At 30.2% G+C, this 19396-nt stretch overlaps 1 protein-coding gene across 3 annotated transcripts in view; it reads right to left on the bottom strand.

The window, feature by feature from the left end:
• Positions 1-6423: 6423 nt before the first annotated feature.
• The window catches only part of LOC109601337 (protein embryonic gonad-like), a 67548-nt gene continuing 54575 nt past the window's right edge, over positions 6424-19396 (bottom strand). For all 3 annotated transcript variants that reach the window (XM_020017572.2, XM_020017573.2, XM_020017571.2), the window contains exon 3: positions 6424-8324. In XM_020017572.2, coding sequence (XP_019873131.1) covers positions 7479-8324 — 846 coding nt within the window. In that variant the 3' untranslated portion in view covers positions 6424-7478. The remainder of the gene's footprint in view (positions 8325-19396) is intronic.

The raw sequence follows: 19396 nt of genomic DNA on the forward strand, positions 1-19396 counted from the left end.
GGCATATTTATGAACTACTCCTTAATATTTAAAAGGTTGCTGTATTTGATGAAAACATCTCTAAATATCAAGTTTATTCAATTGATCATTTAAATTCATATTGATAAAATATAAAAAATTTTAAAAATTAATTTCTAAAAGAAATTGTCAATTTTTAGATAATTTCACAAAATCATCATCAAAAATGTAAAAAAGTAAATAAAGTCTATTCATATAATCATTTAAATATATTTCAGAAGGAACGAAATAATTTTAAAAATTAACTCATAAATGAAATTGTCAATTTCTACGTAAATTCAAAAAATAAAATTAATAAAAAATATAAAAAAACAAAGTTTTTTAAAACAATAATTAATTAAATATGAATGTATTTTAGAACAAGAAAAGAATTTAAAAAACTTCTAAAAAAAATCAAAACAAATAGTAACTAAAGTCTATTCAAACAATCATTTAAATATATGGTGTATATTGATTAAATATAAATATATTTCAGGATCACAAAAGAATTTTAAAAATTAACTTCTAAAGGAAATTGTTAATTTTTACATAAATTCGTCAAATTAAAATTCATCAAAAATGTAAAAGAATATTGTCAATTTTTAGATAAATTCACAAAATTAAAATACATCAAAAATGTAAAAAAAATATAGTCTACTCAAATAATCATTTATCATCATATATAATCATATATTGAACTATAAATATATTTCAGTATAAGAATAAAATTTAAAAAAAAAACTCCTAAAGGAAATTGTCGATTTTTACATAAATTCAAAAAATATAGAATTGTTCAAAAATGTAAAAAAAATAAATAAATCTATAATTATATAAAAAACAAAAATCATTTGATTTGAAACACACAACTAACTCCTAAATATAAAAACTATTACAGTAAGTAATTAAAATATTATTTTTCAATAAAACTTATAATATTGACAGAAAATTGCAAGTTTTTAGATAAATTCACAAAATAAAAATTATTTAAAAAATTGTAAAAAATAAATATATTCAAAATTTTATAATTATAATTCAGTAAAAACGATATAAAACAAATATTAGAAACGTTACAGTTACAGTGAGTAATTAAAAGATTAAAGCTTAATAAAACATATATTTTATTATAACATTTGTAAAGGTCGAATCAATTTAAATAAATAATTACATAAATATTAATTAAATAAAAATATATTTTGGAATAACAAAAATATTTTTAAAAAATGACTTCTAAAACATATTACAAATTTTTAAATGAAGTCATAAAATCAAAATTCTTCAAAAATATACATAAAATAAATACAATTAACATCTTTAATGTTACGCAGTGTTTAAAGTTTAATATGTTTGTCACAATAATTAGTAGGTAATAATTAAAATTTATTGCTAAAAAATTCATATTAACTAGATTATAAAAATAGTCTATAAATCTGTAGATTAATAACGCACATAATCGACAATGTAGTACTATTAACCTTGCGTGTTTAGAAAAAAAACGACAATAATTTATAATCAGTAGCTCGTTAAAACAAAAAAATTATTAATAACCCCAAATTAACATATTTTTATTTGATACAAACCAATCCGCACTCGTTATGACGTGCGCGCTCGTCCAATTTAAATTAATAAACTAAATGAACGTTGCTTAAATATTCATTCGACCATTGAAAACCCGGAGTTGTTTATTATCCAACTGGGATATAGATATACGTTATGGTCATCGGTCGTATATTTCCTATAATCTTCCCATTCACGCATTTCTTCATTTCGCCGAAGAAACGTCCCGTACAATGCATTTTCTATCTGCACCATTAGAACGTAACGAAACGGACATAGTTACTAACAGCTACCGGGGAATATATTTACGATAAAAAGGTCCGGTACATAATAATATGATGTCAGGCTTTTTCTGCTGGGAATTTTTTTCAGCATTTGCTTTACTGGTGCTTCGACGGAGCTGGCGAACTCCACCGATTTTCTTCCTTTATTCTTCCATTGCTTGGCACTGCAAACACTCACATTTAAAGACAAAGTTGTGAGGAGGTACCAATTTTCTTGTTTAGTAAGTGCTTAACCGTCTCCAGCAAAGAATGCGACATAACATACACGAAGATGACTTAAGATACTTAACAAACAATTAATGTCATAATGTCCACCTGGTACTACTAATTTTTTGATTTTAACTTATAACCCAAACTCATCGTAAGGATGAGCACTGTTTGTAGCATTTTAGAAGAATAAAAATAGAGTTAAGTGAAGTGTGGCGTGGAGCCGAGTGGAATTGTCATGCGACCAATTAAATAATTCATAGCACGTGGTCGGACTCATGTGTAAGCAGATTTCTGACGTGCCGGGTCTACAGAAAGGCATCTGGGGACATTAACGTCAGTTAGCTTGTCGGATCACGGAGGTGGTCTAGTGCCAAACATCCATGTTACTCCGTTTTTGTCCCAAATCGTCCGTGTCCCATCCACTACCTTACCCGTTCCACCTTATTTTTCTCGTTTCATCGGGGGAAATCCTGCCAATAGATCAAAGACGGAATTCGACGCTATGGCACCGTTGAATTCCAACGTAGAGCGAGACGGCGACGGGCGAATAGGGAAAAAAACGACGGGGTTTGCATGTTTCACGGCGGATGCCGGGTGTTTTGCAGGTTTTAATTAGCATCGGCCGATGAGGAGGATGCCGGACTGGCATGAATAAGGCACTAGGGACTAAGTAGTTTCAATGGGAGATTTTCACGCAATTTTCCGTCCTCTATGCGTGACAATTACGAACGACAAAGGATCGCGGTGAACTTTAACGTTTACGAATGACGGTAGTGTAATATTTACGTTATTGTTCATGCGTTTCTAAAAACAGTTTATCAAGATTATGCGATTATCTGCATGCGATAATAATCTCGTAGCTCGATGTTTTATGCATGCATTGTAAACTGGGTTATGTACCTTGTAATTAATAACAGAATTGTCACTTCATGCTTCACTTTTTAAATCCGCTGTAATATATTATGGACGCTTGAAGGAGCCCATTAAATTCTGATTTACATTGTCAGAACGTCAGTTTTTGGACCACCCGGTAAATTACACAACACACGAAATTACAACGACCAGATCAATTAATTTGATCAGGTGGCCTAGCCTTGTTTCGTCACCAAAACCAAAAGACAAACCTCGGGTCAATCCAATACGGTAGAGTTTCACAAAGGAGTACCGTACGTCAGAAATAGATAATTTTAAATAATTTAATGCTAAACCTATAATTTATTGATCACCATCCAAGTATTGAACAATAAACGTTTGAATAGAAAGTACGACGACATAAATTATTGAACAGCCTAAATCAACTGTGTTTTTATTGTACAATTAATAAAATTTATACGGCTATTAAATAAGCGATAAGTATTATTTAATTAAATATTTCGGCTTTTACATAAGATTATTAATAACGCTCGAATACATTAACATTTCGATTTGCAAATACATAAACTAGACGAATTATTCCTGATATTTAAGGACACCTGACATAACCCGAGTTAAATTAAAATCACAATCGGTCGATTCAATTTACCATATGTAAATCAGATATTATCTCTTGCGTTGTATTTTTTATGCAGTGCGCTTTCTAAAAATCGTTATAAATCCCACCCGATACGACGGCGGAATAAAATTCAATTCAAAATCTCAATAAAACTTGTCACCGGTATAAAATACGTCCGAATAATTATCTCTTATTGGTTTATGAATGCGGTAATATATTAGAGCGAATGCGGTGCACACACACACAGAAATCCAGTTGTAGCGGCATCCTCTAAACCAAGAAATATATATATATATGTTATGTGGTAGGGCTCACCGCTCTCATTATAACCGGCAAAAAGAGTACCAGTTTCTCTCAATGCACTCTCCGTTTTTATACTCTGACAGGCAGCGTTTTCCCCGATAATAACTCACGAGACAAATTAACAGAGACATTCGCTTTTTATTAATCGGTATTAATTGTGTCGTTATTTTATTGGCGGTGCTTTTTTTAATGGTCATTGTGAAGATTAAAGTAATTGTGGCGAAGATTTTTAGTGTTTTTAGGAAATTTATTGTTCAACAGTTTATGGCGCTTCTTTCCTTAATAGGATATTTTTATTTATTGTGCACACAATTGAGTACCACTTCCATCTGTCTATAAAAAATATGGTTCTTCAAAATGATTTTTTACTTTTACGTTATAAAAGTTTAATTTGTGTTCAATATTGTGGACTTCACCGGATCATGTATCCTTTTATATCAGAGTACTACTCTCTATCAATAAGATGAAGATTTTAGATTTAATTGTTAATTATAAATTTAGTGGGTAAAAGGTTAAAATTAAGAGAAGAAACTTTGAACCCTTTTATTTCCTTTATTTTCCCTTTTATGTCTGGTTACAGCTTTAAAAATTCTAAATTATGAAATTTTTTATTCACCAATTTATGGTACTTCTTTCCTTAATTAGATATTTTTATTTATTGTACACACAAATGAGTACCACTTCTATTTATTTATACAAATTACAGTTCGTCAAGGTGATTTTTTTTCTACATTATAAAAGTTACTTTAATTAGTGTTCAATATTATGGATTTCACAGGATCATTTGCCTCTTTTTGACTGGGTGCTACATCGAAAAATCTCCATCAGTAAAATGAAGATTTTATATTTAATTTTTAATTATAAATCAAGTGGATAAAAGGTTAAAATTAAGAAAAGAAAAAACTTTGAACTTTCTTATTTCAATCACTTGCCCCCTTTTGTATAGGTACCTCTTCAAAAAATCTAAAAAAGTGAAGGTTTTCCATTTAATTTTTAATAATAAATCTAGAAGGTAAAAGATAAAATTAACCTTTTCTGTAACAATAAAGTGAAATAGAATTTTCTTTTGGATTCAAGTCGAGGAGTATGAAAAATTTGTAATAGTGAAAACTGAAGTAATTGTGGTAAGGAATTTTAGTGTTTTTAGAAAATTTATTGTTCACCATTTTAAGGTGCTTCTTTCCTTAATTAGATATTTTTATTTATTGTACACACAATTGAGTACCATTTCCATTTATCTATACAAATTGCAGTTCGTCAAAGTGATTTTTTTTATACATTATAAAAGTTACTTTAATTTGTGTTCAATATTATGAATTTCACAGGACCATCTGCCTCTTTATGTCTGGGGACTACATCAACAAATCTTCATTAGTAAAATGAATACTTTAGATTTAATTTTTAATTATAAATTTAGTGGGTAAAAGATTAAAATTAAGAGAAGAAAAAACCTGGAACCTTTTTATCTCATTCATTTGCCTCTTTATGTATGGGTACCACTTCAAAGAATCTAAAAAAAGTGAAAGTTTTCCATTTAATTTTTAATAATAAATCTAGAAGGTAAAAGGTTAAAATTAATGTATCAATAAATTGAAGAAGATTTTTCCTTTGGGTTCAAGTCGAGAGTATGAAAAATTTGTCATAGTGAAGTAATTGTGGCGAAGAATTTTAGTGTTTTTAGGAAATTTATTGTTCACCATTTTAAGGTACTTCTTTCCTTAATTAGATAATTTTATTTATTGTACACACAATTGAGTACCCTCCGATCTATCTATAAAAAGTACAATTCGTCAACGTGATTTTTTTTCTACATCATAAAAGTTACTTTAATTTGTGTTCAATATTATCGATTTCATAGTCTCTTTATGTCTAGGCACTACTTCAAAAAATCTCCATCAGTAAAATGAAGATTTTAGATTTAATTTTTAGTCATGAATCTAGTGGGTAAAAGGTTAAAATTAAAAGAAAAAACCTTGAACCTTTTAATATATCATTTGCTTCTTTATGTATGGGAACTACATTAAAAATCTAAAAAAGTCAAAGTTTTGCATTTAATTTTTAATAATAAATCTCGAAGGTAAATTTAATCTTTTCTGGAACAACAAAATCAAGAAGATTCTTCCTTTATTGTTCGCTAATTTATGGCGCTTCTTTCCTTAATTGGATATGTTTATTTATTGAACGTACAATTGAGTAAGTACCACTTCCATCTATAAAAATTATCGTCAAAGTGGTGAAAACTTCTAAACTTTTTCCTTTGGGTTCAAAATCGAGGCTTATAAATATGGTGTGTGAAAAATGAAGTGCATAAAAAAAGGGAATCATCGGTGGTGGCTGTGTAGTGTTTGTTTATGTTCATCGCGGCGCGATTGCGTGTCCGGTGCGCCTTGGGTGGTTCTCGGTTCCGAGGCGGCGGTACAGTTGTCGCACGCCCACGCCCTCCATGCTCACATGTACCGCGTATCGCGAACACATCTCCACAACGTCTCACGCGATCCCCAACCCGGCCTAGGTCTCACGTATTTTTGACAACGTCCATCCGACCGCCTCGCATCAAACACAATAAATAAAACGACCAGGATAAAAACAAAACATTTTTTTATTTAAAGCACAATATAAAATATATAACATAAGGCACTTCATTACTGGCCGCATACATTTGATACACAATTGTTTTATATAAAAAATATTCTGGCATTTATACATTTTAACTATAACATAAATAGAATGTACAGAAAATATATGCAATGCATATCTAACCCATAACTGACCTTTAACATATAAATACATCAATAAATAAAATTATTATTCACAATAATATCTCGCGTTTGCTATATTCAGATATAAATTTCGATTTACAACCTTCAGTTTCAGGTACTTACATTTCTAATTGTTTCGAATTTACATCGATAGTTATACTGACCATGGTTTTACTGGAACTTTGTCTTACTACAATATAATATTTAATGGTTAATGAAATTTGAGAACGCAAGAGAATTTCTTCAATTAACAAACATTGTTTTAAATCCTCTTAGTGATAAACTGGAGTAAATCTCTTGTGTAACATTAATTACTTGATTTTTAATTTATTAGGAATGTTTAAAAGATATTTTAATTAAATGGCACTGGCGGTAGATCAAATTCCACGTTTTATTATTTATAACTCATCTGATAATAGACGTATTTTCCTTGCGTGCTAATTAACGTGCTAAAATCTTGGGTCAATATGGTTTTAATGGTTCTAATTTAAATAAAATTGCAATTATCAATAAATTATTGTTATAAACTGGCCCTTTTGTATTAATTCGTAACTACTTGTACGTCGAATTACTGGACAAAATAAATATTTACAGTTGTTTTTTTTTTTAGTTTTTTACTTATGTACATTTACAATTATAAAATATTTCATAACAAAAATTTTAGAATTTATAATTTTAAAGTTTATCCAGTTTTATTCAGTACAGAAATAAGTATTGCTGTGCAAAATTTTCAAGGCCGCTGGATACAAAGCAAAATAGTCCATTCCTTCAAAAATTTCCACACAAACACACAGATTATCAACAGAAACCTCCCCATTGAGCAACTACTGTATCCAACAACGCACCAACTCCGCAGTACTACTAAAATGAACTACAATTTTATCCGTTAGTAACATCGGCCGTCTGTCTGTCCAGAGTCAAGTCGAGAGGCAGAGTTTTAACAGGCTCCTCCACCCCCACGTCTATGCTCAGTTCTTGGTCACTTTCGGACTCGTCCTTCGGACACGCACTGGTCTGCGGCCTGACCGACAGATCGATCGGCTGGTCCTGGTCGGGCGCCGGTGCGGCTATCGTGGGCGCCCCCTTCAGCCATACATCCCTCCAGGCCGACGGGTCGCCGATGCCTTGTAGAGGAGGGAACCACTTAGGAACTACACTGCTAGGAGACACGGAGGGCAGCGATGCCGGCGACACGGAAGCCGCATGGTTGAGCGACGACGCCTTCCTTCTGGCGATGCATTCGGTGTCGCTGGCCGGCGACGACGGCAGTTTTTTGAATGAACTCGCGGAAAAATAGTCACGATCACTTGCCGGGGACTGCGACGGCTTTACGTAACTCAAGGCGCTGGTCGATCTGACGTCGTCCTCCGGATCGGCGGACGATGCTCCGCTGTCCGACTCGGAGCTTCTGGTGTCGCGGGCCGGCGTTATGGGCGGCGGGTTCCTGAACAGGGGGCTGAGATAGGGATGGGGTCGGAGTAGATTGGCGGCGGCGGCCAGATTGGCGCCAGCCTGTTGCTGCTGCTCCTGGAGGAGGCAGTGGATTTTGAACCAGTTCGATCTGCGACCGTAGCGCGAACCGCTCTTGGACATGCCGACCAGCAGGCACTTGCGGAGGCGGCAGGCTTTGCATGCCGTTCTGTTCTTCTTGTTTATGACGCATTCTCCGTTGTTCTTGCACTCGGAGATCGAGCTGATGTTGTTGTAGGTCCGGCCGAAGAATGACTGCAACAAAAATAAAAAGCTATTGGTATTGCATCCGTTTTGTACGTTATTAGATTGGATTTTTAATTGGGAAAGTGTGCCTTGGGTTGCGACCAAAGCTAATAACGTTTCTCAAGAATAATTACAGATAAAAATTACTGATTCCCCACACACAATCGTAGATCAGCAATTCACCGAGCTCATTCCGTGTAATCGTGGCAAGCTATAAAGTTATTTAATTCAATTTATGTGGCAATTTCGTATAAACACATCTCTCGAAAACCGGTATATCTCATAGTTCACGAAACAAACGCATTAGTCCGTTTCTGTGCATAACCCAGATTTCGTTCTCGTCTAATGGCATTTCCGAGCGCATCTCAATAGCACACTCACACAAGCATCCATTCACCGCACCGTGGAATAACATCGAATTTAACATACTTAAGCCATCAATACGAACATTAACTCTTCCTTCCTCCAATCTCCAACAAGCCTTCTCCTAACAGTTTCCAAATAAATTATACAGAAGGAAAAACGAGTAAAATATTTAGAAACAAAGTGGATAATTTTGTTCATGTTGTTGCAACTGTGCGTTCATATATAGCATAGAAGACAGGTGGACGATCTTAGAGGAACCCAGAGGTCAATCTCTCGGGTCGACTCATTTGAGATATTTGCATTTTTGCGCGAGATATCGAACGTTGGAGTCTTCGCCGTTTGTGTTCGCGCCATTCGGGCTTGTTAACATCGCCGATTATTTCTTTCGTCAATCAGTGTCCGTACGTCCGTGCTCATGGCGGAAGGTGTGTTTTCAGTACGTGGGCCCGGAAAATGGAGGTTATGGCTGTTTGTCATCTCACATTGTACCGGTGTACCGTTAGCTCGGAAATGTTTTTGATCGTATCGTCTGTTTTAAATAAACTATTCGTATTTTCCATTTGAGATAAATTTTAAGTGGGAAAGTAGGGTTTGACGTAAATATGATGATGGGCTGGTGGAAGCGTGCGAGCCATTGTCGATGATGGTCAAAAAAAAGCCATGCGAACACACGAACGCAACGTGTATTAATTACCCGTTGTCAAAGTCAATTTTATTTGAATGGGCGGTGGATCATTAGACTTACGAGCTGACAGGTTAAAAATAGAGAAAGTAGAGCTATCATCTCGTTGATATTCATCCGTAATAATGCCTAAATAATTAGCCGTTATTACGGACGTTTGACAGGCGTAAACCATGTATAATCCGATGACGGTTCTTCGAATTGACACATGAATAAGTTCGGACAATCATGTGAATTGTTGGCGAATTAATGGTAATTACGCAAAGCAGTTGGATATCAAATTGGCCAATCACAGAATATTCGAAGTTCACAAAATATTTCAATGTTGGTTTTGGTGAAAGAATCTTGTTATATATTGAAGGGTAATCATCAAGTAAAAAACAAAATATAAAATTGAATCTAAATTACTTATGGGTGATTGGGCATTGGGCAATCATCTCTCGAATCAATTTGAAATATATAGATGAGGCACATGTAGTAATTAGGCAAAGCAGTTTGATGTTAAATTGGCCAATCTCAAAATATTGGAAATTATGAGGTTATGATAGATGATTAAACCAAAATTTTAGTGTTGATCTTGGTGAAAACATGGATAGCAAGAATTTTGTTGGATATTGATGAGTAATCAATATTGATGAATATTGAATAGAAAACAAAAACATGAAACTGGACCTATTTTATTTGTGGGTGGTGACATCATTGGGCAATCACAGACTCTCTCGAATCAATTTGGAATATTTGGATGACGGACATGTAGTAATAAATATCGTTATCTCCTGGAGCTTTGCGCAAGGTGTGGGTGATAAACACGTATTAGTGGACGGGGCAACAAGCTTACATAGAAAAGTGACATCCCTTAGGCGGTACCAGACGACACATTATTAGTATAGAATTTACATATTTGTGATTAAGTACTGAGCCAATATGCAAATTGAATATAAATGGCTATTTTATTCATTAGGAGAATCCAGTTAATTGCTTTTTATGTATTTATTTATCACAAATTCCTTTTCATAATTATTTACATTTTAAACGTTTTCTGTTGAAAAAATCTCATTTGATTTTATAATTACTGCGATTTATGGACAATCTGCATGTGTGGTGTTTTGGATCATTTGGGTCTGATTTCAAGGTGACAGATGTATAATAAGAGGAGATTTATATAAATTGGCTGTAATTTAGTAAAATTACAACATTAAAATAAAATACCCACTTAATGCCTTTACTAAGCAAATTTTATGTCTTTAGAGATTGGAAGCTGTCAAATTGGAGCGTTACTTGATCATTAACATGTGTTTGTGGTGAATTTAGATAATTAATGTCTTCAACAGTTACAACAAAAAAATAATGTAATATGTTTTTGATGGCAAACTCGAGTGGATTTAAATTAGAATGTATAAATCTATTTTATGACCAATATTTTTTAAACGGTACTCGATTTATCAAAGGAAGATTTCTTATCTGGAAAATTACATGGTGGTAATGTTTTGCAACATTAATCTTAGTCCAACTTTGTAAATTGGCCTTGTAGTTAAGAAGTGTCACTTTTAATTGCCCGTAACCCAATGCTCCAATAAAATGGTTGAATTATACTTGGTGTTCGCGTGTCTGGGTGCCCTTTCCACCGAAATAAGACCTCCGTGCTTCCACATATTTTATTAATTTCGGACTGCGAAAATTCCCATTAAATTAAACGCACGTAATTGGCGACCGCGGTGAAACCAGCACTTTTAACATATCTCATGCCATCAAGGCGGAGAAAATGGGATTGCGTGCCAAAAATTAAGCGATTTTTTATTAATTACGGGACCTATATGGCACGAACGAAAAAACCAGCAATTAGCTCATTTTCGTGTTGAATATTACCCCCCCTGTTTTGGTTAATTTGTTTGATTTGATGGTGAACGCGTCTTAATTGGTGAATCATCGGTTCCTTGAGAGAATGTCACCTGTCAGTTGTGTCGTGTTCGCATTAAAATGAAAATAATCAATTAATTCTAATCGTAACACCCACAAAACATATCGCGGTACGGCATTAATATGTTAATGGAAATTGTCGAGCATAAAGCACGAGGAATATCAAGTTGTCATTGTTTGCGGCGTTCCACCTCATTAAGAAATAATATCCTTGTACTTAGTTTTAATGAGGGACTGTATTTATACCTCTCCTTGTCATACCTTTAAAGTGTATATTTAAAGACGCCACTCCGCAGTAAAAATAATAAAGAAAATGTTTATTAAATCCGCGGAGTCGGTTCGGTAATTGTGCTCGAATAAAAAGTGGTACCATTCAGGCAAATGTAAATAGCGCGTATAATAGTGAACAGGAGCGATAAAATCTTCACGTCATTAGAGAAACCTTTATATTGAGTCTGGTTAATAACAATTTTTTATGTGCGGCTATCTTACACGCTAACGATATTTTTTATTGGGGTCTTTGTAAATTGATTGAATAATGCTGTGGCGCGCCATTAAAAAATAAACACTCGTTGAATATTTAAAAGACGTTGCCATGAAGAAAATAAACAATCTCTTTGTTTTGTCTTGGTAATTTTCCTGAATCAATCATAATTGCCACAATTACGATCTACCCTTTTGTCAGCCACTTTGTTTTTATTAATTAGAGTTATTGTATGACTTTAATAATCATTTTTATAAAATAAATTTATGATTGGACATATTTCTCAAATATTGAAATAGGATAAATTTAAAAAAGAAAAGTAAACTAGCTGGAGTAACGTATTAAATATTCTTTAATATGTTTTTAATATGTAAATTTTTTTATATTTTGACAAAATTTTTTAGAGAGTAAAATAATATTAAAAAAAATGAAAATTTTAAAACAACTAGATGTAAATTCAGAAGTGTTTTCTTATAAGGAGACATCAACATACAGTTAAGAGTAAAATCTAAAATTAGAGAACATTTTTTAAGAAAAAATTTAATTATTTTTCATTATTCTATATGTATATTTTTTATAATTGAACAAATTCTCACAGATATTAAAATAATATTTAAAACATGAAAATTTTTAAAACAATTTTTTTTCTCATAAGGTGACATCAATGGTCAGTTGAGAGTAAAACCTAAAGAAGAGAATATTTTTTAAGAAAAAATTTAATTATTTTTCATTATTCAGTATGTATATTTTTATAATTGAACAAAATTTCACAGATATTAAAATAATATTTAAAACATGAAAATTTTTAAAACAATTAAATTTAAATTCAGAATTTTTTTCTCATAAGGTGATATCAATAGTCAGTTAAGAGTAAAACCTAAAGAAAAGAATATTTTTTAAGAAAAAATTTAATTATTTTTCATTATTCTGTATGTATATTTTTTATTATTGAACAAAATTTTACAGATATTAAAATAATATTTAAAATATGAAAATTTTTAAAATTATTAGATGTAAATTCATTTTTTTTCTTATAAGAAACAGATAGTTAAAAGTAAACCTAAAATAGGAAATATTTTTCAACAAAAAAATTAATATTTTTCATTATTTTATATGTTTTTAGCATGTATATTTTTTATAATTTAACAAAATTTCGTAGATATAAAAATAATATTTAAAAAATGAAAATTTTTAAAACAGTTATATATAAATTTAGAATATTTTTCTCATAAGGTGACATCAACGGTCAGTTAAGAGTAAAACCTAAAGAAGAGAATATTTTTCAACAAAAAATTTAATTATTTTTCATTATTTTATATGTTTTTAACATCTATATATTTTTTAATTGAACAAAATTTCACAGATATTAAAATAATATTTTAAATATGAACATTTTTAAAATAATTAGATGTAAATTCATATGTTTTTCTTAAAAGACACAGATAGTTAAAAGCAAAACCTAAAATAGGGAATATTTTTCAACCAAAAAATTAATATGTTTCATTATTTTATGTTTTTAGCTTGTATATTTTTTATAATTGAACAAACTTTCACAGATATTAAAATAATATTTAAAATATGAAAATTTTTAAAACAATTAGATGTAAATTCAGATTTTTTTTCATAAAGTGACATTAACAGTCAGTTAAGAATAAAACCTAAAGAACAGAATATTCAACAAAAAATTTAAATATTTTTTATTATTCTAATTTTTTTAACATGTATATTTTTTATAATTGAACAAAATTTCACAGATATTAAAAAAATATTTAAAACATAAAAATTTTTAATAGAATTAGACGTAAATTCATATCTTTATATAAGAAAAGACAGTTAAAATTAAAACCCAAAATAGAGAATATGTCTTAACAAAAAAAAAATAATTATTTTTCATATTAATGTTTTTAATATAGAATATTTTTAAATTGAATAAATTTTCACATATATTAAAACCATTAGATTTAAAATGAGAATTTTTAATTATGTGTAGATATCAGCAGTCATTTGAGAACAAAACCTGAAATAGAAAGTCTTCTTCGCCAAATAGTTTAATTTACATAGTTTCTGACAAAATAAGAAACAATAATTATTTTATTGACTTAAATAATTGTGACATTTTAAAAAATACCATTCTAATATACAAATATCATATATAATTGTCAAACATAAAAACTATCATTAAATAAATAAAACATGTTGACAATTTATATATTTAAAAAATTACATAAGAGAGGACTTTCTTAGAGAAGATTAATTTAATTCACATGTTTTACTTGACGCTAATTGAAAACAACAAAAAACCCATAATAGCCACAAATAAAGAATATCAAATTATCAAGCTTTCTCCATCCAATATAGCAACATTTCTCGAAAAAAAAATTTAACAAATAATCTCCTACACATTATTCTTCTAATGATATAAATCTAATTATCCGTACAGTGAAACGCAAATAATGAAAAAAAGGCAAACTTATTTACACAATCACAATGTGCTCACTTAAATGTCGGCCAGAAAACGAATTAATAAAAAAATCAAATTAAAATTTAATTGAAATTGGTCCAGTAATGAATTTATAATGGAGCAGCAAAAATCGAAAATTGATTCGCCGCATGGAAAAAGATGAAACGGAAACATTAGTCTTGATGTGACGTAATAAAATATATTACATCCAATTAGTATTTCAAAGAAGATTGACACAAAAGCGCAAACAAGGATGTTTCACTTTAACAAATGGTAAATAGATGTACGACATTCTAAACTTGTTTTTGAAACGTGTTTTCTATGTGTTCTCTTATTAATAATTTAATTCGCAATTCAGTTTTTTTATATGTACCTCGGTACTTTCGATTTGGAACTGGACGTGTTATTTTTTTAGACGAACAGTAGACGGGATTTAAATTAATGCGATCAGTCTGGCATTTGGCCAAGATAAAATTAGCAGTGCATAATCGTAATGGTATAAAATTTCAGCCAATTAAAACGAATCCTTATCTATTTTATGGTTGAAACATTTAAATGGACACCAGCATCATTAAGATAATTAAAGTTTCTAATCCCTTGGTCAATAATTTCGGTCAAATCAGGTTAATGGTTCGAATTGTCCTGGACGCTTGCTTATCTTAACATTTCAGATAAAAATGGTGTCTGGGTAGGAGCCAAATATCGATTTGGTTTAATTCTTAATTACATGATTATTCAAATTTCGGATAGGACGTATAATTTCGACATAAAGCACCGACTACATCCCCAGATATAGATAAATCAGCCACACGTTTAGTACATTTACATATTTTAACATGGTTATTAAATCACCTTAAATGCCCACACGTATCCTATTTCGTTGTAATTGCTGATGATCTCCGATCGATGTTTTTATTTAAGAAAGCCAGTTCGCCGGTCTTTTATCAGCGGTATCCGCGAGCGATTGAAAATTTATCGCGGTTTCGCCGTGAAAAACGTCCCATGTGATCGGTAATATGATCTGAAACTTTGTAGAACGTAATGATGACCATTAAAACGTTCCAACAACATGTACCGGCAATTAAAACATTACAATAATTAAACGATTACGTTAAGTATACGGCAATAAGTAAATTTAATTCTTATTAATTTATGACCACTCCTCACGTATTAATTGCCACGTTGGAAATTTAATTATACATACATAGTTGGTAGTGTTCTTTTTCGCACTTGCTTAATCAATTCGATTTAAATTTATGCAGATACAAATCCCGGCTTTGAAAACAATGTTGTCCGCTGTCACGATTACAAATGTTCGCAAAATATCTCAGCACCGATCTCGCCGGCACTCGGATGGAAATGCGGCCGTTTTTCAAACCGCTTGCACAATCCTAACGGGGAAATTAAGCCGAATCGTCAATCCTCAGCCTCTTCCTCCTCGTGCTTTCGTCTGGTCGTCTTAAAATTGTGCACAATCATTATTATATTAATTTGTGCTGATGCACATTGTCGTGGAAAATGAGGATGGTGGCCACAAATGTGTCGACGCGTACATAATATGTTAATAGACACACACACACACATACACAGAAACAGTTGAGTGATTATCGATCAGATGGAAATGAAAGTGTGTGGTGGATGGAGAGCGGAGAGCCTTGTCAGAACCGCTGGACGCCGTATGGTGGCATCTCTGTCGGGGTCGTGGGAACCAAACCGAACCGTACGGTACCGCTATCGAACCGCGCAGCTCGCACAGGTCCTCTAACAGGGATTCCTGTCCATAAAATACGCTATTTCTATCGAGGCTTTTTTCTCTCCACTGTCGTTTTGCCATTTTATTTTGTTATGACTGGGGCTTATACAGTTTTATTTGGTCCAATGAGACGCATAAAAGAAGATAAACAAATACCGGAAATACTGGTCAAGAATTGCATTACGAAATTGACATTTTTATGACCATAGTGTTCTTCATGCTATGCAACAAAAACTGAATAATTCTTCGGCTCAAGCTCTTTGCGATAAGAATTTTATTAACATTATACATTTTCTAAACAAAATTACAGATTCCATATATTTTTTATATATTGTAGATTTTATAGATTACACAGAGTTCATTGTTTTTATATATGATCTTATAGATTCCATAGGTTTATAGATGAGATTATCTATAATATAGATTTTATAGATTTTATCTATTTTATAGATTTTATACATTTTATAGATTTTATAGATTTTATAGATTTTATAGATTTTATAGATTTTATAGATTTTATAGATTTTATAGATGATTTTATAGATTTTATAGATTTTATAGATTTTATAGATTTTATAGATTTTATAGATTTTATAGATTTTATAGATTTTATAGATTTTATAGATTTTATAGATTTTATAGATTTTATAGATTTTATAGATTTTATAGATTTTATAGATTTTATAGATTTTATAGATTTTATAGATTTTATAGATTTTATAGATTTTATAGATTTTATAGATTTTAGAGATTTTAGAGATTTTATAGATTTTATAGATTTTATAGATTTTATAGATTTTATAGATTTTATAGATTTTATAGATTTTATAGATTTTATAGATTTTATAGATTTTATAGATTTTATAGATTTTATAGATTTTATAGATTTTATAGATTTTATAGATTTTATAGATTTTATAGATTTTATAGATTTTATAGATTTTATAGATTTTATAGATTTTATAGATTTTATAGATTTTATAGATTTTATAGATTTTATAGATTTTATAGATTTTATAGATTTTATAGATTTTATAGATTTTATAGATTTTATAGATTTTATAGATTTTATAGATTTTATAGATTTTATAGATTTTATAGATTTTATAGATTTTATAGATTTTATAGATTTTATAGATTTTATAGATTTTATAGATTTTATAGATTTTATAGATTTTATAGATTTTATAGATTTTATAGATTTTATAGATTTTATAGATTTTATAGATTTTATAGATTTTATAGATTTTATAGATTTTATAGATTTTATAGATTTTATAGATTTTATAGATTTTATAGATTTTATAGATTTTATAGATTTTATAGATTTTATAGATTTTATAGATTTTATCTATTTTATCTATTTTATAGATTTTATACATTTTATAGAACATTTAAATGTTTTAAATATTTTGCATTTTTTATTTCAACTAGTTTCAACTATTTTACAAAGTTCAAAAATTTTATAAACAGATTAAAATTATAATTTTATGAATTTTGTCATTTGACTTGACCATCAAATTTTTACAATATATTTTTTTTTAATATTTAACTATTTAATATAATTTTCAACATAAGTTATAAAAACGTTTTTATGTATTTATCTTCAATATAACTAATATCCTTAATTTTTATAGATTTTAAACAATTGTTAATTTTTCAAAATCAAGTAGATTGGCGCATTCACCAGATTTGTAAATTCATTTAAACCAGTTTCAAACCAACATCCTTATGAAGTAGATACTTTATTTTATTAACAAAACCAATAAAAATTAAATAAAATTATGTTTTCACTATTCGCTAATCAGATATGAGTTTATGTAAATCTCGATAAGAACCATTTGAATGCCAATTGAATTTGGCGTGTTTAATTTCAATGACGGGTCAAAGGCCGCACATCTAATACGTTTATTTAAATCCACTTTCTTCCACGTATCCAGTTTCACGAACTATCACCCTCATACATCTACAATACGTAAAATACTCATAAACGAGTCGATTGCTTACTTATGCAAAAGTCTGTACGCAATTAATTTTGTTATGGTAATTAATAAACTTTCCTGGGTGTTCTGACACGCAAAAATCAAACACCTATATTCATTATGTTTATTTAATGATGTAGAAATTCAATTAGCTGCTCTTTGTGACGCTTAAATTCATAATTCGCATAGCTAAAAACGTGTTATGGCGTTGTTGTGGGGAAAACGTGGGCAATTTTTAATTAACCGGATAAAGAATGTTGATTAAAAATGATGGATCAGTGCAAACGAATGTAAACCTATAAACTTTTAGAGATGGTGTTTAAACCAGGCGTGAAATTCTAAGTGTGGTGAACAAATCCACTTTATTTGCGTGAAAATGTCTGTTTCTCTGTAAAAATTGGGTTCACTAAAACATGACACAATCTTCGTGTTAAACGGTCTTATTTTTTTCGAGGAGGACAAATTTTGATAATTATTTTAAAATAATTGCATGTTAAAAGTTCGGGACCGATGACGTAAGGAATTTTGGCCCTGGTTCACGTGCAATTTACCAACACTCTAATTCAATTATAATTAGCCTAAAACACACGAGTGGACTCATTGTCAGTATCTAATGACTTGTTGATACTCCATCTCTTATATGGTGTAATGATACACTCTCACGCAATTAATCCGTAACCTTTTGAGCGTTACATCGCCGAAAATTCCAGTAATTATCGGTCCAATGTGTACACACTAATTAAAACATTAAAACTAAATGCGACCTATTAGAAAACACGCACCGAACCTGTAATTATTGTGGCTTACCAGTGGAGAGGTTTCACAAAATATATCTATTAGTGGTGAAACAAAAGTAAATTAAAAATTAAATGCTTAATTCCAACGAGTCATTAATCATTTTCTAACGGCGAACCGCGGAGAAAGAAAACATGACGCTCACAACTCGCCGTACGGTAGATGCATTGTATCCATTTTGTCTGTAATTAATCCAACAGTTAAGACAATATTTTTATTGGTAATTAACATAACCACTTGAATCATCTAATGTATTTGACTTCTTTGATTATCCCATTTACGACAAAATCAATTTTTTCCATTGATAATTCATAGTTTTCATACATTTCATAGATTTCGTAGATTTCATAGATTTCATAGATTTCATAGATTTCATAGATTTCATAGATTTCATAGATTTCATAGATTTCATAGATTTCATAGATTTCATATATTTCATAGATTTCATAGATTTCATAGATTTCATAGATTTCATAGATTTCATAGATTTCATAGATTTCATAGATTTCATAGATTTCATAGATTTCATAGATTTCATAGATTTCATAGATTTCATAGATTTCATAGATTTCATAGATTTCATAGATTTCTATTTAATTATAAAATTTATATAATTATTTATAGAATTTATAGAATTATTT

Source organism: Aethina tumida, chromosome 2 (genome assembly GCF_024364675.1).
Source record: "Aethina tumida isolate Nest 87 chromosome 2, icAetTumi1.1, whole genome shotgun sequence".
NCBI lineage: Eukaryota > Metazoa > Arthropoda > Insecta > Coleoptera > Nitidulidae > Aethina > Aethina tumida.